Source organism: Beta vulgaris, chromosome 9, assembly GCF_026745355.1.
Source record: "Beta vulgaris subsp. vulgaris cultivar EL10 chromosome 9, EL10.2, whole genome shotgun sequence".
NCBI classification, from domain to species: domain Eukaryota; kingdom Viridiplantae; phylum Streptophyta; class Magnoliopsida; order Caryophyllales; family Amaranthaceae; genus Beta; species Beta vulgaris.
In genome coordinates, this window is record NC_079210.1 from 55,280,161 (window position 1) to 55,301,825 (window position 21,665).

A 21,665-nucleotide genomic window follows, 5' to 3' on the forward strand; every position below is an offset into this window, starting at 1 on the left:
GCTTGAAATACAGAATGACCTTTGAACAGTGTAGAATGTAGATTGTGTAGTAGACTGAAACTATGAACCATATAGAATAGAATGATTTGTTGTCGAATGAGTGAATAACCACATATGCCTTTATTGCTATTTATGTTCGTAGTTACAGAAAAAACAATAACATCATCCATGACAGTAGTAGTCAGATGATCTTATTAACTCCACTACTAGAAATCTAGAATTACCAATAGACAAACATATATAATATCTCTCCAGTAATCCTAAAAATCATTACTAGTGCTATTCAAACATACAAAATCCTGGATTCATAATGGTAAAGCCTCCATCAACCACGAGATTATGTCCACTAATGAACTTTGAATCATCACTTGCAAGAAACAAAGCTGCATTCGCGACATCCTCCACCTTACACGAAGCTCCTTTGAGATTAGAGTAGAACTTAGATACACCTTCATCATCTAATTTTAAGAAGTTTTTAACCAAAGGCGTTGAGATCACATGTGGTGACACACAATTCACTCTAATCCCATATTTTCCAAGTTCCACAGCTGTGTTTCTTGTGAGTCCTACGATACCATGCTTCGAGCTAGTATAAGCATGAGGAGCTCCTCCTCCTATGACGGAGCAAGTACTGGCCGTTGTAATTATACTACCTTGTTTGGCTGGGATCATTACTCGAGCTGCGTGCTTGGTTCCCAAAAAGGGACCGATAAGATTTACCTTAATGATTTCCTCGAACTCAGATTGTGTGATGTCAAGGATGTTGAGCTTTGGATAGCTGCCGGCTATGCCTGCATTATTGAACATGATGTCCAGCTTTTCGTATTTGGCTACTGTTGAGTCCACCGCATTTTGTACATGAGCTTCATTCGTGACATCACAGTGGATGTATGAAGCTACCGAGGGACCTAAGTTCTTGCAAACAGATTGCCCTAAATCATCTTGGATATCGGCAATCATCACTTTAGCACCATGTTTGGTGAAAAGTTCAGCAGTGTATTCACCAATTCCACTAGCACCTCCTGTGATCAGGGCAACTTTGCCTTCCAACCTAAGAAACAATGTGTAAATTTTCTTCATTAGTACTTAAAAATATTCAAATACTGCTAGATTGTAATCATAATCTCATAACCTGATTAATGCCAACTTTGAGATGGTAAAAAAAGCAAATGATATTTTGAAAAGAAATTTGTGAACTCACCTTCTGGCAGCAGCAGTTAATGCTGAGATACTAGCCATAATTCCTAATAAGTTGCTGAATTAGTCTTGTAGAATGTAGAGCTTGCTGCTAATTGAATAAGAAGTCTTCCTTACTTAAGAACAAACAACATATAGACCAATCAAACGTACACAATTCTGAACTGGAACTAACAAAATGAAATTATGAAAAGAGAGTTTGAAATCTACACCTTTATTTTCAATGCATAAGAACATAGCTAATACATTATACATAAGGTTGAGGGTTAAGACATATCGGTTCTAGCACACTTTGGAAACATATAAACTATTTTAATTTGTTCCTAGAAGTGTATGAAGCTAAAATTGTAGCTAAAGCAACAACTTCACACCACCACGACTACTAATACAAAGTTAGTAGCAAAAACCATATATCTATAACCATGATATTGATCCAAGTTTCTACCTCCATCAACTCATCTCTAATAAAAAATGGCCCTATAATTGGCGGGAAATAAGCAACAAACACGCAAAATATCAGGAAGAAAAATATAGTACAAAATGGCAGAATTGACATATAATATTTTTACGTGGAAAACCTTCTTTAGCAACAGGGAAAACCATGGTCTCGATCCAGCCTCCAAGTACGAAACTTTACTATTAATATTTCGGGAGTTCAATGATATACTACAACTACAATATTAGCTATATTGTATTTTAGAAGATACCATCACTCTTAGTAATTTCAACAAGTACTTAACACCAAAAAACACTCTCACCACACACCACTGATAATGAGTTTATCTCCCTTGCAGCTACTCTCTCTCTCACTCTTGTGTTTATGCACTCTTTAACTCTAATGCACTCACACAATTTGCAATTCTTTTGCGGCTGCAACTAAACTAACATACCAAAGCCTATAACAATATATAGGCACATACATAGCTTCTTCAATAAGCCATATTAACGAGCTTGGACATTGGAGTACACCTCAAGCTCACCTCCTGCGTAAATGTGTTGACAAATGGCTAGCTCACTTATTAGTCAACACAAGAAACTTCTCCTTTATTTTTTTTCGGTGAATCCATCCGGTTTCCTAAATCCATTTTGGATCCGACTAATCCAGATTCGAGCCGGGCCAGGCCCTAATTTGGAGTAAAGCTCTCCCAACACACACCGTTGTGTTCCCATGACTGGAATCCTGATTAAGCTAGAACAACTCTCTTACACAACTAAGCATGTGTTGGTAAACTTCTCCTTTATTACCATCATCAATTTCTTCCGTTTCTTTCTTTTTTTTTTTTTTTTTTGTTAACAAAAAATGATAGTACGATTTCTTTTTTATAAAATTTAAAAAAAAAAAACAGATTTGGTACCAAAAACATCTCCCCATCTCTTCTTTATCATTTAAATATGTTCATCAGTTTTCCTTTCTTGCATATATCATTTTTATCAGTTATTATTTCATATTCTAATTATTTATTTTACTATATATTTGATCTTTTCCTTTATTCGCCAATTAAATTTAAGTTAAAACATAGTCCATTCATCCATAAAGAATTATGAAAAATTAAAAGATTTGATTTTGCACAAAAAATAACTCGTATCATAAACACTATCTTAATTATGTTAGTTTAGTTGCATTATATTATTTTGTCAAATCCCCTTTTCGCAGGAACACTATATTAAATTTTGTGACAAAATAATATGGAGACTCAATCATAACTTAGGTTTTTTAAGGGAAAAGATTGTGCATTATATTAATTTAAAGACAAAGTGTCTCACTAAAACATAAGGAGGTACCTACGCAGGACAATGGAAATTCCAACGTTGCTCCAAACAGCACAATTCTAGCGGCACAATCACAAATTAGTTTAGTTAATTATAAGCTCCTGTTTATACCACAAATCATACATATTGTACATAATTACTCCACCAAAATACAGATATCAGATATGCACATACCAAAGGAAATTTTGCAGATAGCAGCACAGCAAAAGCTCGACGATGCGGCAATCCTTAATTCAACTTCAGATGGATCTGTAAACAGAAACTTCTCATTGTCTTCTTTCTTTTATGAGTGAAGACTTTTTGTTTTGTCATGTATAGAGGAGTTTGAAATATCAGTGTTGTTTTAGATGCTATCAATGTATAATGTACCGGAGTATTTATTGTTTTATGACATATTAAAAGCAAGTCTCATAATAACCGTTTCTGTCTATAAATTAAGGATGCTAATGTGTGCTTGGTAGGAGTGGGCCTCAAGAGCGTTGACCTAAGCTAATTATCCGTACACCGGGTACAGGTACCCTTTTGTTGAAGGTTGTTCGAGCTTTTCCTGGAAGTATGTCATGGGTTACTTCAACGCAGTAACGCCTGGTACTTGAAACATTGGCTCGAGAGTCGAGGCATTTTCTATACCCCTTATTACCCTGAAAAATAGGGTCACCTTAATTAACTGTGACACATTCACTAAAAAAAAAAAAATCTTTTTGTAGCGAATCATTTATTAAGAAAAATTGAGAAGCTTAACACAAAGGCGGAAAAAGAAACAATAGTAACTTGGTCACGAGCATCTACCATTATACCCACAATGATTGGACACACAATTGTATTTTTTTTGTACAGCGCGGCACCCCAAAATAGTTAGTAAGTACACTTGTTGTTTTTAGGCAAACCAAGGAAGGTTGGTGTGCAAATACGATTAATTTACTTGTTCGTTTAATTTGGAAACAAAATACCAATAGGCTAATAGCATAATTATAGAGGGAAGCCTTTAACCTCTGGACTAACGGTGGCTGGAAAGTAGCTTTGGTTGGCCACAAAACAATTGTGTATATTTAATTATTGGGCTCAAGTTTTGAAAGGCCCACTCTGAATTGGGTATGGTAGTAGCAAAAAAAATTATTTTTGTGTTTTATTGCCAGGCAAGTACAACCCATAACATTTTAGGCACTAACTAATAAGACTTTTAGGAGGATGTAAGGACCAATAGAATCAATGGGAAGAAATAGGTTTTGTTAGGCTATTACCAGAAAGAGAGTTAATCTCTAAGCATTAAATCTCAAAAGGCTCATAGAAAGAGATTTAATATCAACAACAAGGGGTGCTTAGCTAACCGTTATCGCATTTGAGGAGCTTTGATGAACAACATCTAGTTGCATGACGATTTTCGCATTTTTATAGGGAAGCAGTCCCTGTCTAAAATTCAAAGTTGTATTTTTCCCGGAGGTTCCTGGACAAACTTATTGTAACCAAAACCGACTGAAAAGGCTTTAGTGGCAACATCAGCAAAAAAAGGTGCTGATCAAAAGATACATTTTTAAATTTGGCATTGGACTGTTTTCTAAATAAGTTAAGAAATGTACTAAATAAGGTTAAACTAACTAAATAAAAGGCACAATATACAGAGATGTGTAACAAAGTAGTTCTTGCCCATGGTGCTAAGAAGGTTCATATGTACACTTGTTTTAAATCTTTCTATTAATGGGAAGTCTCCAACATATTCACTATCCTGAATAAGGAGGGCCACAATTTTGTTATCACAATGACGCAGTCCAAATTTATAAGGTTATCTTCAATACTAAGTTTTGAAATTGTTTAAACATATTATTTGTAGCAACATTTGTTGCAGCAATCATAAGCAGGAGACAATGTTAGAGAGACATTTGGTCTCAGATCATTCTAAGTTAGCAGGGATGTGCTCCAATATGCCTAATTCCAAGAGGAAGATATGATCCAATTGTAATTACTAATAAGTGTCTGTAGAAACAATAATAATAGCTATGTGTAAATCCTATATAAGAAGCACTCATTCAATTTCATGACCCTCTAGAAAAGGCTGTAATGAATCCAACTCTTGAAACAAAGACCAAGTGTGCAAAAGAAGTAGATAGAAGAAAGAGATGTGATGGCCTCATTACTTCATCAAAACGAACATCAATTTGTATTGGGGAAGTGCATTACCATAATGGCAAGGGTTTTGTTATACGTCGGTATAACATTTACTATATCATGCTGCATCCTCACAACAACAGATTGTCGGAAAAATAGGATTAGAAGACAAACACATGTAAATAAAAATCCACGATGGCAAAAGAAGTTATATCTGATTTTAGGACTTGTAAGAAAACATAATATAATGGAGCGTGAGCTTTTGTAACCATTAATTGCAGCTTTACCTAGCAATGCCAAAGGGTGAGGTGGGGGATGCAACAAGAAAAACCTTGATAGCTACCTAAATCAAGGTCAAGGTAAACTGAATTTATTTGTTAGATGCTTCCCAAGTTAATTCATAAAAAAGGTTTGTTTTTTTAAAAAACACTAAATGGTGATTTGATGCAAGTAATGGGGCGTAACATTAAGTGCATGGGGTTAACGTAAAGGATACTGGGACTCTGGGACTATTCATTAAGTGAAACAATGAACCTAATTGAATGGTTTGGAAGTAGCCAAATTAATAGGAGAAAGATTTTCATTCAAGTGTACAGAGAACCATTATGTTTGCAAACAAGCTACCAGAATTACAATAACAAGGATGTGTGAACCATGTTTCACATGTGCCGGTGAATAGTACTTCCTGACAGGAAATACAGGGTACTAAGCTTATACATATTGCAGAGAACTCCTTGGTGTCAAATCCTTTGTCTAAAAATAGGACAATTCTTGAACACAGCTAGACAGCAAATGTATCGAAAGCTGCAGGGAAAATGGAATAGTTGTTATGGCTCAGAGATGTTAAATATGAAGTGTAAGATATATACGATCGGTGTGAAGTTGTTTGCGAAGCAAGAAAAGGAACGTACCATCCAACACAAGAAGACCCGTTAGGCAAGCCAAATATAAACTCCTCTGGTGTACTCTGATATCGGCACGCTTGAAAAAGTCCTGCAACACAAAATTCATGTTATGAACACACCACATGAACTGCAAATCAAGAGGTAAGAGAAGGCAATACATGCGCACCATTTCTAATATAGAGCTATATCATACCAGCTTTTTGAAGTACCGCAAAAGACACCATTTTTACCAGATTACAGAGGTGATAGGTTGATGTAGAGATGGTTTGGACAAGATCCTAACATTCTTTTTTATTGGCACGCACATGATAAACCAACATATAGTTGTCCATGTGAGAAGCAAGGGCGGTGCAGATACAAACCAACGTGGTTGAGTGTTTAATGCGGGGGAAAAACAAGCTCTCCTTGAGTACGATTTGGTGATGTCGATTTGGTGATGCATTGCCGTTACTGAACCACAATCCAGGATTCTAGCTCTAGGATGATATTTAGGAGGTGAGTTTGAAAAGCAACGGCCTTGATAAGAAGCTAAGCAGATCCTTGAGTTTCTTATTTTTTGCTCTAAGATGATGTCTAGGAGGTTAATATAACAAGCAACTAAACTACACAATAGAAACGCAATCCAAGAGAAAATTGTCACTGGACTCATTAACCCTCCATTCCCCACCCCACCCCTTATTGTCACTGGACTCATTACCCCTATTCAGATGATCCAAAGTACTTTCTTCTTGGAAAATCCCCTAGGCTCGAAAGCGTTTAAAAAATAAGCAAATTAAACAACAAAGAAGGAGTATTAGAGGACATTGGAAGGTTGTTGCGGAGGATGTCTTCATCTTCATGTTAAGAAATGGAAAAATTAAGTAACATATGGTTGAACAATCCTGCTGAAAAGGAAAGCAAAGAAAGAAGGCATCAAAAAGAAATGGAATTAACGGCAAACTGAGATCCCATATTGAAATTAACGGCAAACTGAGATCCCAGATTCAACTAAATATCAATTCATATACTTCCTCCGTTTTTTTTAGATGTTACACTTTTTATTTTAGGAAGTTTTAAATTAGATGTTACACTTTTATTTTGGGTAATAACTTCTCTCTATCTCTCTCCTATCACATGTTCACATGGGGCCCTTTTGTTTTCCATTCTCTCTATCTCTCTCCTCTCCAAAAATTACCTAGGAGTCCGTGATTTGAAAAGTGTAACATCTAATAAAAAACAGATGAAGTAATACAATCCGAAACCTGATATGACTTGAAACAAAAAAAAAAAAAAAGCACCAAAATCAACCCTATTCTAAGTACTATAACCATAAATTCGCAAAAACAGTAATCCACATGAAAGAAGCAAGATTATGCACTCAAATCAAACAGTCAAAATTTGCAAAAACCAAAAACCAAGATGAAAAAGCTGAAAATTTGCAAAAACAGTTGATCTACTTCTTCCTGTCGGTCCTGGCGAAATCGATCAGTCCCAATCTTCCGGCAATTAAGAATATCACATACTCCAATTATAGAGATTCAACTTTCTCTATATACCCTAAAATAGTATATTTGACTGCATATCCAGTACGGGTTTTTCAAGGGAAGCAAATCAAGCAATATCCAGTACTGTTGACTGTTGATATACAAGTTCAGAAAGAGCATACCTGTCTCATTACAGGATCGGTGAGAATATTCTGGATTTTGGGGTCTTGCATTGCTTTTGCCTGCAGAAATGAGATGCATAACTGTCAAGTTTCTCAAATTAATGAAATGAAAATATATTCAAGCACCAAGCATAAAACTAGACCTGTCTCTCTTTAAATTCAACTATTCAAGAACAAGGTTTGCTTCCTACTTACTAGAAAACAAAACAGATTTTGATAAACTTAATCTAGTCCAATGATACAAAACAGAGTTCGATAAACTTAAACTTCTCAAATGATTCAAAACAGACATTGATAAAACAAACAATTCAAATGAAACAAAGCATTATAACTGCAGCAGTCTCTCATCAAATTCAGAATGCATTATTTCCTAATTGGAGGACGCCAACCAAGTAGGAATAGGCCAAAATATCTGCAGATGAGCACTAGGAGTAGTAACAATCTTACCATCTTCTAAGGTATAAATTCCACAATACCTGCTGAACATTTGCAACTCCGATGTGTAGTAGTCACTATCAATATCATAACAGATTTCCGGATCATCCTTCTTGGCACGATCTACAAATACACTGGCCTTGCTGTTACTTTCCGTTCGTGTTGGTGGAGAAATAAGGTAGATGGAACCGTGGAGGAGGAGAAAGAGAGGAACGCCACGAGGTGCAGACGGCACGCAGCCTACGACAATCGATGTTGGTGTTATTAAGGCCTTAAAGAACTACTGAGAGTATGCCTTCTGGGAGACTTCTCCAATCTCTATCACTTTCTGGTTGATCATCCATTTCTGCTCCAATCTAAAGGGTGTTATATACATATATACTTTATCATTTCAAAATAATTGCACAGTTTGCTTTTTACTTTTGTCAAGACGTTTATATCTCTAGTTGCGTATAAGTAAAAATTATATAAAAAAATTGATATTTGAAATCCTTATATTAAAATGAATTTAACAAATTCTCACTTGATTATGTTTTTTCTTATATAATGGTGAGAGAAAGCTTGTTAAAATTTATTGATAAATAGTGATCAAATGCCAAATGGTGTAACTATTTTGAAATGGAGGAAGTAGATATATGCAGTATATTTTTTGATATTCAAGAGACAAGTTATTTACATGTTGATCAATATGTGGCACTTTTGTTTTCAGTTTTGGAAACTGAAGAGTTTAAAGGTAGTGAAAGTTGTGTAGCTATAATGATGTTTAGCTGGCTCTCCACAATTAAGGATTCATACATGTATCTACTGATAATTGAAATCTTGTGAAACAGAAAGGCAGAAATTCAGAATAAGCTATCTGTGGGGAATCAACAGTCACTTCACTTATTTATGTATGTACTGGAAATCAAACAACGGGAGTATTGATAATTTATTTGACTTTCTAATTCTCAGTTTAACCAAAATTAATCAGCATATCAAACTACTACTAGTATAAAACCCAGTAACAACATCAGATGAATTATAACACACATCACAAAAGAAGAAAAAACATATGATAACCGAAATAGATTGCATTTATGAATATGTGTTTGATAACAGTATAGTAAAATTTCAATTTAACTATCCATCTCTTCGGAGAGTCATTGTGGTAACAGATGGAGTTACTGAGGGTAATGAATGTTTTGTGGTGCTGATTCCTTATGATGATGGAAACATTTTCTTTTGGAAACCTGGAATGGAAACATGGACTCCGATATTAGATGGGTATAGCAAGTTTACCAAAACCTAACAATTTCACATATTCTATAGTCAAGGAAGTTCACCTCTGGTTTAAGCTTTGGCTTTGTTTGGAATAATAAGCACGAGGGATTGTGTTCTAGAGGTTATCCAAGTATTAAGAGAGCCTGACATTATTGAGTTCATGTGAGCCAGATACTTGTAAGTTGTAATATTGTTACTATAAGTTCAAAGACCCTCAAATCTCTACTCCAACTAGCTTTCCAGCCATTAACTATTACAAAATTCACCATAAGTCAAAACACATATGTGATACATCACAATATTATCCTCCGTTACCAACCATAATGCCATTATTTTTGCTTAATTGAAAATAAGACGAGAGAGTACCTTGGGAAGAGGTCAAGGAACCAAACAACCTCACATCGAGCACCTCCTGTGAGGACAACTCGTCCCACAAGCGAGTCAATCGACCAAAATAGTCGGTCTAAGTTTCCGTCTTTTGCTGCTTATAATCACTAATCTGCGATTTTAGGTGACAAATTCGAGTGCCATCCGAAACACAATACCGTTTCTGCAGATGAGCCCACAATTCATGTGTCGTTTCATAGAAGGAAGCTGAGTTGCGAATAGAAGGGGAAATCGTGTTGAGGAGCCACGACACAATGTAACCATGGAGTGAACAGTGCTCCAATCAGCCAATTTTTCAGGAGTCGAAGGCTTGGGAATAGTGCCCTGTAAGAAACCCAATTTACGTTTAGCATTCAGAGACATGCGAATTGCACGTGCCCATTCATCAAAGTTGTCATCTTTCAACTGAATTGGAGTGATTAAGTTGTCTGGATTATCATTGGAGCCAAGAAAGTAGGCTGGATCCGGTTTAGGGAGATTAGATTTGGTAGATTCTGTCATCACGACACGTCGAGACCGCGGGAATACATACGGAGAGGTGACGCAGTGATCAAGGAAGGAGACTCGAAAAAAAACTCGAGTACTCAGGGTGGTTTTTGGTTTGGCTCGGCGATCTGGGTGTGTTCGTCGTCGGATTTGGTCGACGATCGAGTGATCGTGTTTTGGTTTTTGGGATTTTTAGTGGAGAGAATTTTTCTCAACCTTTGGCTCTTGATACCATGTCAAGTTTAGGTTAATGTTATGTGTGATCATCTCATTCATCAATCAAGTATATATATATACATCCTACATTTAGAGTCCTATTAGGAATAACACTTTATTCCTAAAATCTATCCTAAACATATAGATAGATAATTCCTAACAATTCAAAATATTCAAATTTAATCCATAAAATTATTTCTTATACTCCTTTTGTTTTTTAATGTTCTTCTGAGCTTGTTGGAGTGTTTCTTAAATCTTTTTCTAGATGAAATATTAGAGAATGCTAAAGGTGGGGTTTCTTGCTTTTTCTTTTACACAACATTCACTATCAAATACTCAATGATTCTCGGCTAATTCATTATATATTCTCAATGTTTTTTTTTATATACTCTTGAGTTTTCTAAATATACATCCAAATCTCCCTAATGAATGACAATCGTTAATGTCGTTAGTCATTTTGCTAATTCTACTCTTCCACTGTTAACAACTCTTTATTTTCTCTTTCATTTAACGTCTATGTTCCTACCATAGTCTCAGTTTAATGGGATAAAACTTGTGAAATATGAGAATAATAGAGAGTGTTTCTAACTGCCATAGTTTCGGAGTTTGGTGAAATCAGCCGTTGAATAAAGTAACGTAGAGACCACATCTCAAAATCCATTTCCCTCTTATTCCATGCTCCAAATAATGGTGTCCACTATCTCGATTGGTTGTATTATACTAGTATCTCGGTTCCAATCCTGAAGGTGAAGTTAGGTTTCCTTATGTTTCTGAGTGATAGTTGCCTAAACAAATTGTTTTCCATTTTTTGGTGTATGTGAGCGATTAAGTATAGTGATGTAAACGAGATTCGATTCCATATCTTGTGTCACCCCAACTAATTTGCCGAAACAAATTAAATGAAAAACAAACGACATTCAGGACAAGCTAAGCTTAGTGTTAAACTCATATTATGGCTAATGTCGATAATTTTGCTAAGAATCATACAAGATGTCCCTATAATATGCTACTATTATATAGTCTCATCTTGGAACTAGTTTAAGACAAGCTTACAACTACTAGTTGTATTATTTGTCATTTAAATACTCAAAACGTCACAATAGTTTGTTAAACTGACTTTATCATACAAAAAATGATTATATTAGGGGGAAAAAACTTGAGAGCATGAACAGAATTGAATCGAACTGATCTGAATGCAACTGAATTGAAATGAATTTATTATGCTTCCTCCGTCCCAAAATATAGTTCCCATTTTCCTCTTTTCACGGTAATTTATGCAAGTAGAATATAAGAGGGATAATAAAGATTTTTTGTTTATTTAAATAAATGTTGTATGGGGAAAGATGATTTTAGGAGAGAGAATGGAGCAAAGGAAAAAACAAAATTCAAGAATAAAATAAATGATGGGACACGGTTTTTCTAGACAAATTACGGAAAAATGTGGAACTAAATATGGAAATGGGAACTATATTTTGGGAAACCCAAAATGAAAATGGGAACTATGTTTTGGGACGGAGGGAGTAAATTATAACTAATAGAAATGATAACTTGAGCTGAACAGAACTGAATTGAACTTATTGTAACTGAACTGAAACTGGAGAGAACATTATATCATACGAAAACTGAGTATTTCTGAAAATTGACTATTATCAAACAAAAATTGACTACATAAAAAGTGATTATATCATACAAAAACAGTGTATATCAAACGAAAACTGACTATATTGAATTATACTCTATCATATGATTTTCGATTCATAATAAGTTATTGTGATCCGGTTCAATTTATTTATTTTTGTTAAATATTTATCTAAACTTGTTAGCCAAATTTTAGAAAGTTGTCAAAGGCTCAAAGCATCGATGTAAACCTTTTTTTGTCCATAAATTTCTTTTTTTCACATAGAAAATCAGAAAAGAATTTGTCGAGTCATCATGCTTACAATTAACGCAGAAAACCAACTTTAAAACCCAGATTATTCAATTCCCATCAATCCATCCCAATAATCTTTAAAATCACACAGAAATGGCTAACATTGAAGGAGAAAAAGAAGAAGCGCCATGGAAGAATTTAAGCAACGACATACTTGCCCTAATCTTAAAACGACTCAACACCAAAGCAGATCTATGTCGTTTTCGCTCAATCTGCAAATCATGGCGTTATTTTGCTACTCCAATCCAACCCCACCTTCATTTCCCTCTCACTCTCCCTCCTCTCCACCCCAATTCTCGTCCTTTCTCTCTCTCTCCTACTCTCCTTTACATTCTCTCTCCTAATTTCACCCTTCATAATCACAACAATGTCTGGCTAACCAAAGTTTCAGAAACAGGGCAAAACAAGTGGGCCCTACTGAATCCATTAACGAAGCACAAGCTTTACTTTTGTTCATCTGGGTATTTCGGGAAGATGATTGATTTATTGGGTTTTCGAAATCTTGAGGTGGGTCGTTGTTATCGTCTTCAATTGATCAGTTATCATGGAGAAGAAAATACCTTTGATTTTGAGGATTTCAGCTCTTCAATCTCTCTTAGGAAAGTTGTTGTCAAAATTGGGGAGAAAATATCTGTATTGGGTTTATATGGGTATGGAGAAATTGCTCTCTGGAATTCTGGGGATGAAGAATGGAAGATTATTGAAACTGGGAAAAAAAACAAGAAGGATTATTTTGATGATGTTATTTGCTATGATGGAAAATTCTACGCCGTTGATCGAGCAGGTAGGCTAGTGATGATCGATTCGACGGCGCTGGAGATTGTTGAAGTGGTTAGCACAGCAGAAGAATGTAATGGTCAGTATACATATTTAGTTGAATGTAATTTTCGTTTATATTTGGTTAATAAAATTGTTAATCCAAGACCTAGTAATTACTATGATGAAAAAGAAGAAGAGTGGGTTGTTGATAAAAGTTGTGTAGGAAAGCCACTTGGGTTTAAAGTATTTGTATTGAATGAGAGGAAAAATAGTTGGGAGAAGGTAAGGAGTTTAGAAAACAAGGTTTTATTTGTTAGTCGTGATGCGACGTTTTCGGTTTGTGCTGAGGATTTAGGTTGGAGTAAGGGTAATTGCATCTATTTTGAAGGATTGACAGGTTATGATGATGAGGCTGATATGAGTTTTGGGTTGAATGCCGGTGTTTACACTTTAGAGGATGAAACTATTACGACCTTTGGTTCATTGGTGGATCATTGGACTGCGATTTTCTGGCCGCCTTCGAGTTGGTTTGTACATGATGAAGAGTACCCTGAATATGAAATGCAAGATTAGTGCTTAATCTTGAAACTATTGGGCTTCTGGCATTCTGCCAATGTTTCAAGAGTACCCAAACGCCTTGCAATATAGAGGAGCTTATGCTACATATCGTTGTCTATCAAACAAAAGGAGTATGATTGTATTGTAAATTCTCTGCAAACACTGAAACACATTGCCACATCTTTTGATTTCAATCAATTAGTACTGAAATTAAAGATTGTTTTTATACAAGTAAGCTAATATGGTCCAAAAGGTTGATCTCTTCAAGCCTTTTCGTCTTGCTGAATGGCAGTCTCCGCGGCTGCTAAAAAGGGCTAACATTTTGGATGCAGCTCCACTATATTCTTTGTGCTTTGTGCTGAATAATTTTCTAGTCTACTGATGGGGGTTGGTTAATTAATTCCACACTGGAAGCTCAGGTCTCAAGAAACCTATGAAGAAAATCAAAGAATATACAAAGAGGGAGGATCAGACCAGGGAAGGCTGACAAACAGAGGGGATCAGGGGAGTGTGAGGTTTAGAAAAGAGTACAGAATGTTTCTTCTGTTGAAGAATAACGAGGTTTTGGTTTTGTTATCTCGTCTAAAGGATGCTTGCTAGTTGAATTTGTTGATTACCCATACAAACTTTTGAGAACGAGATGTTTCCTTTTAAAACATGTGACTTGTTGTTTCAACTTTCAAGTACACTAGTTTGTAGTATATGTGCTCATCCGCGTGTTAGTTTAGGACTTTTGCGATATTGATATATGCTCCCAAGTCCTTAACTTTCGTCTTTCTGTATTTGATGTTAAACCATAAATTGGCATAGCTCTACTCAAAGAACAAAAGCGTAAACTTAAGGGAGTTTAATCTGTGTAAGGATGACTTCAGCAAGAGTCTGTCTTTTCTTGGTTGACAGAAGACGTCTGCACTTGAGCTCGAAGAGGTCTTAAAATCACGGATGGGAGGAACTTACAATATAACCTCACTTTCTCATCTTATTGGCCTATTCACTGTAAGAGGTGCACATACTATGTTTCATGAAGAATTTATCGTCTACCGGTCTTGCAGGTATTAAATATTTACATTGCTGGTAAGATTTTGGATTGTTAAATTTTGCTCTTTCCATTGTTTGTTTTAGCCATGTTGCCTTGATGAAGCTAAAGATTTACTCAAATTACTGTATGTTCTTGAAGTGAACATTGGTTTTGGTCCTTTTTTGGCGGCCTTTGAAATTAGAGGAGCTCTGGCTTGACGATTTCTACGTGAAGGCCTTGGAAAAAGTTTATGGTGGCTATACTGTTGGTAGAGTGATAGTGAAGTGTATATATTATTATTCAGTTGAAGCAGAAATTGGAGCAACATATAATAGTGTACTACACATAGTGTTACTAATTGCAAATATAACCCCAACAATCATTACTATAAGCTATTCAAACATACAAAACCCAGAATTCATGATAGTAAATCCTCCATCAACAGTAAGGTTATGTCCACTAACGTACTTTGAATCATCACTTGCAAGAAATAAAGCTGCATTCGCAACATCCTCCACCTTACACCAAGTCCCTTTGAGATTAGAGTATATCTTAGAGATACCTTCATCATCTAATTGTAAGAACTTATTAAATAGAGGGGTTGGCACCGCATGTGGCGACACACAATTCACCCTAATCCCGTATTGTCCAAATTCAACAGTTGTACTTCTTGTGAGCCCTAAGACACCGTGCTTTGAGCTAGTATAAGCGTGTGGAGCTACTCCTCCTATGATGGAACAAACACTAGCTGTTGTAATTATACTACCTTGTCTGGCCGGGATCATTACTCGAGCCGCATGCTTAGTTCCCAAGAACGGCCCAATAAGATTTGTCTTAACTGTTTCCTCGAAGTCAGATTGCGTGATATCAAGGATGTTGGGCTTCGGATGGCTACCGGCTATGCCTGCATTATTGAACATGATGTCCAGCTTTTTGTATTTGGCTACTGTTGAGTCTACTGCATTTTGTACATGATCTTCATTTGTGACGTCGCAATGGATGTATGAAGCTACTGATGGATCTAAGCTCTTGCAAACAGATAACCCCAAATCATCTTGGATTTCAGCAATCATGACTTTAGCACCATGTTTGGTAAAAAGTTTAGCAGTGCATGCACCGATTCCACTAGCACCTCCTGTGATGAGAGCAACCTTGCCTTCCAACCTGAATGCATATTGTATATATTAGGTATTCCTCATTAGTATTGATGAATTTGAATGTTATATTTTTTGAATTACTCCCTCTGCTTTTATTTATTTGCTACATTTTCCAAAAAAGGTTGCTTTTTTTATTTGCTACATTTCCTCATTAGGAGACTTGGCCCACCAAAAAGTAATAGTATTATATTTGTTTCCCCTCTTTTTCCACCAAAAAGTACTACTTTTTTTCCCTTTTCCCACCTTACTTAATGTTAAAGGGATCAAAAAGTACACTAAAAAAAGAATGAAAATGACATCTCCTTCTAATTGTACAAAAATGTAGCAAATAAATAAAAGCGGAGGGAGGATTCTGATAGATTACAGTTATCAGATGGTAACAGCAAATGATGAGTTAGAAGAAGAAAAAGAAGTGTTTACCTTCTGGCAGCAGCAGTGAAAGCTGAGATACTTGCCATATATCCCTAAGTTCCTGGATTATATCTTGTAGAGCTTGCTGCTTATTGAATAGATGATTATATTGCTTTAGAATTTCTTCGAGTCTGTTTCTAGAATATGTAAAAGTAACTCATTTCATGAACCCTTTGGATTCGCATCAAACCCATTTATAGAATTAGAACCTCTGTATAATCACAATATCACATGCATCATATGGAAATTCAAGTATCAGTATCACTGTATGAGAGTGATTTATCAAGTCCTGAATTTGTTGTGTAGCTTTTTCCGGGGGACATAATATAGCATAGGCATTATATATGAAGACGAACAAGATGTTTTTTGTGTGGATGGCATGTTTCTTTACTTGAACAGTTGGAACTGTTAATTTGGGTACCCAATTTTCTCATAGCCCAAATAGTAGTACTCTATCCGTCTCAAAATATAGTTCCCATTTTCATTTTGGGTATCCCAAAATATAGTTCTCATTTCCATATTTAGTTCCATATTTTTTCGTAATTTGTCTAGAAAAACCGTGTCCCATCATTTATTTGCTTCTTGAATTTTGTTTTTTCCTTTGTTTATTCAACCAAAATGTTACAATTAATGCTCTTTCACCAATTATCCTTCACTCTCTCTCCTAAAATCATCTTTTCCCATACAATATTTATTTAAATAAACAAAAAATCTTTAATATCCCTCTTATCTTCTACTTGCATAAATTAACGTGAAAAAAGGGAAATGAAAACTATATTTTGAGACGGAGGGAATATCAAGAAACGACAGATCTGCAAGTCGGTGCTCTATGGTATTTATATTACTTCAGTTACTGTATAAAATTTTCATTTGGTATTTATATTACTTCAGTTACAGTATAAAATTTTCATTTACACAAATGTATTCCAACCAGACTCATTATTTTCAGTTAACTCTACAAATTATTCAGCTGATATTTATATTGTTTCAGTTACTGTTTAAATATTTTCATTTACAGAAATGTATTCAAATAACACATTATTTTCAGTTAGAGCTTTACAGTTTTCAGTTGGTCTTTATATTATTTCAGTTACCTCTTTAACTTTTTCATTTAAACAAATGTATTCCAATCAAACTTATTCTTTTCGGTTAGTGTTTTTCACGAGAAGTTGCGTCAGTCTTCGCCTTCATCGACTTCAAACTGCATTGCAGTTACATCAACAACAGCAACATCAGAAAAACACAACAACAGTCTAAAAATTTGAAAAAAAAAAATCAGCGAAAAATCCAACCAAATTATACCTAGAAACTTCATCTCTTATCCTCTTAACCATATTTGCGATGTAGTATGTTAAATCAATTTCCGACAGTAATCAAATATAGAATTTCGAACAAAAATGGAGTAAATTGGAAGAGAAGAAAAGCAAAAAATCGAGAGCAAAAGGTAGAAATAAGAAGAAATTTTGAAAGAAGAAGATTTGAAATAAGAACAATGAAGAACTAAAGAAGTTCAAAAACCGTATAAAAACCTAATTGTACCGTTAAACAAAAACAAAGAAAAAAAAAACCAAAAAAGCCTGCGCGCGTCTCTTATACGTGAAACTTTTGGGCTCAGCCCGTCCGACCAAACACATTGCGTCAGACGGTCTGACCCAATAGTTTCACTTTTATTAATATATATGTACTTTTTATAATTTTTACAAATATAAAACTAAAGATATATGTCCTTAGGACAATGTGATAACGTTGTTAGAAAGAACTCAAGAAGACTGTGCGTGCAAACTGATATATATTTAAAACAGTGATAAACATTATTAAAGCACCAGTGGTCTAGTGGTAGAATAGTACCCTGCCACGGTACAGACCCGGGTTCGATTCCCGGCTGGTGCATTGTATATTGTTTTTTTTTTTTGCTTGTCATTCAAAATGACCTTGAACAAATTTGTTTTCTTTTCCCTGCTGGTGCAAGTGTAGAATGTAGATTGTATAGTAGACTGAAACTATGAACCATATAGAATGATTTGTTGTCGAATGAGTGAATAACCACAGTCCACCCATGGCTTTATTGCTATTTATGTTCGTAGTTGAAATAGAAAAACCAATAACATCATCCATGACAGTAGTAGTCACTAGTCAGATGATCTAGAATTACCAATAGAAAAACATATATAATCATTACTTAAGCTGTTCAAACATACAAAATCCTGGATTCATAATGGTAAAGCCTCCATCAACCACAAGATTATGTCCACTAATGAACTTTGAATCATCACTTGCAAGAAACAAAGCTGCATTCGCGACATCCTCCACCTTACACGAAACTCCTTTGAGATTAGAGTATATATTGGATATACCTGTTGGAGTTTATAATAAATGAAAACTCAAGAGTTGCTTCAAAAGAGAATGTGAAGAGTCCCATATTGATAGAATAATAGGTAGTGTAAGGGGTTTATATACATTACACTTTCTATACCCATTGAGTTGTGTGACAAAAGGACTTTTAGAAAATATCTTTCTGGGCAATATTTAAGATCGTTCTCAATCTGTTTTTCCATCTACCGTGTACTGATTGCTAAGAGGCCGTGTGTTGTAGCGGGGTAAATTCAACTTTAGGACAGTGAATTCTTCACGCCACGGTTTTCCAGATAAGTTAAATCTATATTGTTAGCGGTTTTAGTTCCTACAATACCTTCATCATCTAGATTAAAGGACTTCTTAGGCAAAGGGGTTGAAACCACATGTGATGACACACAATTAACCCGAATCCCATATTTTCCAAGTTCCACAGCTGTGTTCCTAGTTAGCCCTACCAATCCATGCTTTGAGCTAGTGTAAGCATGGGGGGCTACACCTCCTATAGTAGAGCAAATACTTCCCGAAGTAATTATGGACTTATGGTACCTCGTTTCGCCAGGATCATTACTCGAGCTGCATGTTTGGTGCCCAAGAATGGCCCAACAAGGTTCACCTTAAGGACTTGTTCGAACTCGGAATGCGAGTTATCAAGGATGTTGGGCTTGGTAGAGCCTACTATGCCTGCATTATTGAACATGATGTCAAGTTTTTGGTATTGAGCCATTGTTGAGTCTACTGCATTTTGTACATGAGCTTCATTCGTGACATCGCAATGGATGTATGAGGCTACTGATGAGCCTAAGTCTTTCCAAACAGATTGGCCCATATCATCTTGAACATCAGCAATCATGACTTTAGCACCATGTTTGGTAAAAAATTTAGCAGCACATTCACCAATTCCACTAGCTCCTCCTGTGATGAGGGCAACCTTGCCTTCCAACCTAGGAACGAGATATGATTAAATCCCTCACGGTCCATTTGGTAGTCGTTAATAAATTGCGGTAATGGGAATGAATTTTAAGTGTAATTTTATTAGGGAAGCACCCCTAAAATCTCCATGGGAAGGTATTTTTTCTCCATGGGCAAGCAATCTCACCCATAAACTTGTGTTTTTGTCTCCAAGGGGAAGCAATATTCATTACCACTCATTACCACCTACGAGGTGGTATTGGATGGGAATGAAAATTCAAGAAAGAAAGTGAACACTTTAGGATAAATTAACATTACCATGGGAATGGACAATAATATTTCTCACAAATTTACACACAAATTCATTCCCATTACCACCATTTATGACTAGCTACCAAACGGGCCGTCAATATAATAGATTGATAGTACTTAGTTCGTTGTTTTATTTTAGATCATTGAACAAATATATCCTCTGCGATATAAGAATGATGTAAAAGATAGGAAAACCAACATTGCACATAGATAAAACAATGTCTTAAGGACCAGTTTCTATTCAACTTATAATATTTTGAACTTTGTACATAGAGAAAACTATTGCCTTAAGCATAAAAATATTTGCTTACCTTCTGGCAGCAGCAGAGAACACTGAGACAGTTGCCATTTTTACAAAATGACCTTATCTTGTAGAGCTTGCTGGTGCTTATTAGTGATTGCTTGAACAGTTCTTAGATTAGAATGCTCTTTTTTAATATATCTATGAATAATAAATCTATGCTATAATTTATACATATATATAATAGAATAAGCTCAAGGACAATTATGTAATAAATATAGGTTGTAATCCTGAACTGTATCTATAATTATAGTGGCACGACTCCCGTATCACTTCTATGTTTATTTTTTCTCGTGGCAAGGATCTTTTATATAATTATAGATCTGAAGGACTTGGGGGATTTTTATTATTTTCTCGGCGTCAAGGTTTCGCGTACATTTAAGGCAATATTTTTTTCGCAACAAATATATACCCGAGATATGGCTTATAAGATTAATTTGCATATTGTTAAGCCCATACGTACTCTCCTTCCACCTAGAACGATATCTCTTACTGATGGTGACTTGCTTGCAGATCGGTCTAAGTATCGTAGACCGTAGTATGGTAGGAGCATTATAATACTTGATTATTATGACTCAACCAGGTCTTACTTATGTTGTACATTTAGTTGCTCTGTTCATGCATGCTCCCCGTACTACTCACCTTATTGCTATGAAGCGTTTTTTTAGGTATTTGATAGGTGCCGCAGATCTCATGGCTTATGGCTTCGTCCATCCCGCGACATTACCATTATCATTGCCTACTCTTAAGCTGATTGGGCTGGTTATCCTGATAATTGTTGTTCTACCATAGGTTATGCGATTTTTCTTAAAAATAATCTCATTTCTGATCCTGGCGCTCAAAAAAGAAACCTATTGTTTCAAAATCTTCCACTGAAGCTGAATATCGAGCTATCGCTTATACAGTTAGTGATGCACCACATCTTCGTTATTTATTGTCCGAACTTGGGTTGGTGGTTCTCATCCACTTGAATTCTTTTGTGAAATCATCATATCTTTGTGAAATTCGATGTTCCAAATTATTATGATGTGATTTTCAAGTACATCTTGATTATTTCGAGGTACATTCAGAGTTTTTTCGACAATGTTTAATTGCAAATTGCGGTTCATTTTCAAAATCAATGAAGTGTAAGTAGAATGTGATTTCGTTCTTATAGTTTCAATTGAATAATATTTATGTTTTAGTTTATCTATATACAGTTTGTTGTTTTTTAATTTTAATTCCAATTACTTAGTTTTTCGATGAATCCTAGGTCTTGCGATTCGTCTGTGGTTTGATTTTTCGGTTCAATCCGATTTGATTTTGGTTGCTGCCTATGGTACTACATACTCTTATCGCCGACGTTAGTAACATAAGTAGTTAGAGTTATAACATTGAACTCTGGAATATTACTTCGACATTCGTATAAATCGATTGGTTTACCTTTCAATGCATATAAGTTATACTAAATTTTGTTTCTGGTTTCTTCTAATCAGTTTAATAAACTCCTACACTATAAAAAGATGTGTTATTTTCTTTTACTTGGATACACAATTGTTTGATTATAAATCA

General features: G+C 35.3%; 3 protein-coding genes, 1 non-coding gene and 1 pseudogene across 13 annotated transcripts; 2 read left to right on the top strand and 3 right to left on the bottom strand.

Moving 5' to 3' along the window:
* Positions 1 to 85: 85 nt before the first annotated feature.
* Positions 86 to 3,304, bottom strand: LOC104904951 (borneol dehydrogenase, mitochondrial). Of its 9 annotated transcripts, none has more exons than XM_010693382.4 (4): positions 3,142 to 3,304; positions 2,984 to 3,026; positions 1,202 to 1,285; positions 86 to 1,051 (listed from the first exon to the last, which is right to left on the bottom strand). In XM_010693382.4, the coding sequence occupies exons 3-4, from the start codon at positions 1,237 to 1,239 to the stop codon at positions 280 to 282; spliced, it is 810 nt and encodes a 269-aa protein (XP_010691684.1). In that variant the 5' UTR covers positions 1,240 to 1,285; positions 2,984 to 3,026; positions 3,142 to 3,304; the 3' UTR covers positions 86 to 279. The 9 variants fall into 9 exon arrangements, with proteins under 9 accessions (XP_010691684.1, XP_019107076.1, XP_010691682.1 ...); XM_019251531.3 differs by having other exon boundaries at positions 1,202 to 1,288; XM_010693380.4 differs by having other exon boundaries at positions 1,202 to 1,313.
* A 9,001-nt stretch (positions 3,305 to 12,305) lies between these two features.
* LOC104904952 (F-box protein SKIP23) lies at positions 12,306 to 15,906 on the top strand. 2 transcript variants are annotated; one of them, XM_048635994.2, is made up of 2 exons: positions 12,306 to 14,703; positions 14,829 to 15,906. In XM_048635994.2, the coding sequence occupies exon 1, from the start codon at positions 12,428 to 12,430 to the stop codon at positions 13,664 to 13,666; it is 1,239 nt and encodes a 412-aa protein (XP_048491951.1). In that variant the 5' UTR covers positions 12,306 to 12,427; the 3' UTR covers positions 13,667 to 14,703; positions 14,829 to 15,906. The 2 variants fall into 2 exon arrangements, with proteins under 2 accessions (XP_048491951.1, XP_019107079.1); XM_019251534.3 differs by having other exon boundaries at positions 14,874 to 15,906.
* LOC104904954 (secoisolariciresinol dehydrogenase) lies at positions 14,861 to 16,571 on the bottom strand. The gene is made up of 2 exons (XM_010693387.4): positions 16,247 to 16,571; positions 14,861 to 15,833 (listed from the first exon to the last, which is right to left on the bottom strand). The coding sequence occupies exons 1-2, from the start codon at positions 16,282 to 16,284 to the stop codon at positions 15,062 to 15,064; spliced, it is 810 nt and encodes a 269-aa protein (XP_010691689.1). The 5' UTR covers positions 16,285 to 16,571; the 3' UTR covers positions 14,861 to 15,061.
* A 1,485-nt stretch (positions 16,572 to 18,056) lies between these two features.
* Positions 18,057 to 18,127, top strand: TRNAG-GCC (transfer RNA glycine (anticodon GCC)). The gene has a single exon. It is a non-coding gene; the product is annotated as a tRNA-Gly (tRNA).
* A 49-nt stretch (positions 18,128 to 18,176) lies between these two features.
* Positions 18,177 to 20,251, bottom strand: LOC104905081 (secoisolariciresinol dehydrogenase-like; annotated as a pseudogene).
* Between the last annotated feature and the right edge of the window lie 1,414 nt (positions 20,252 to 21,665).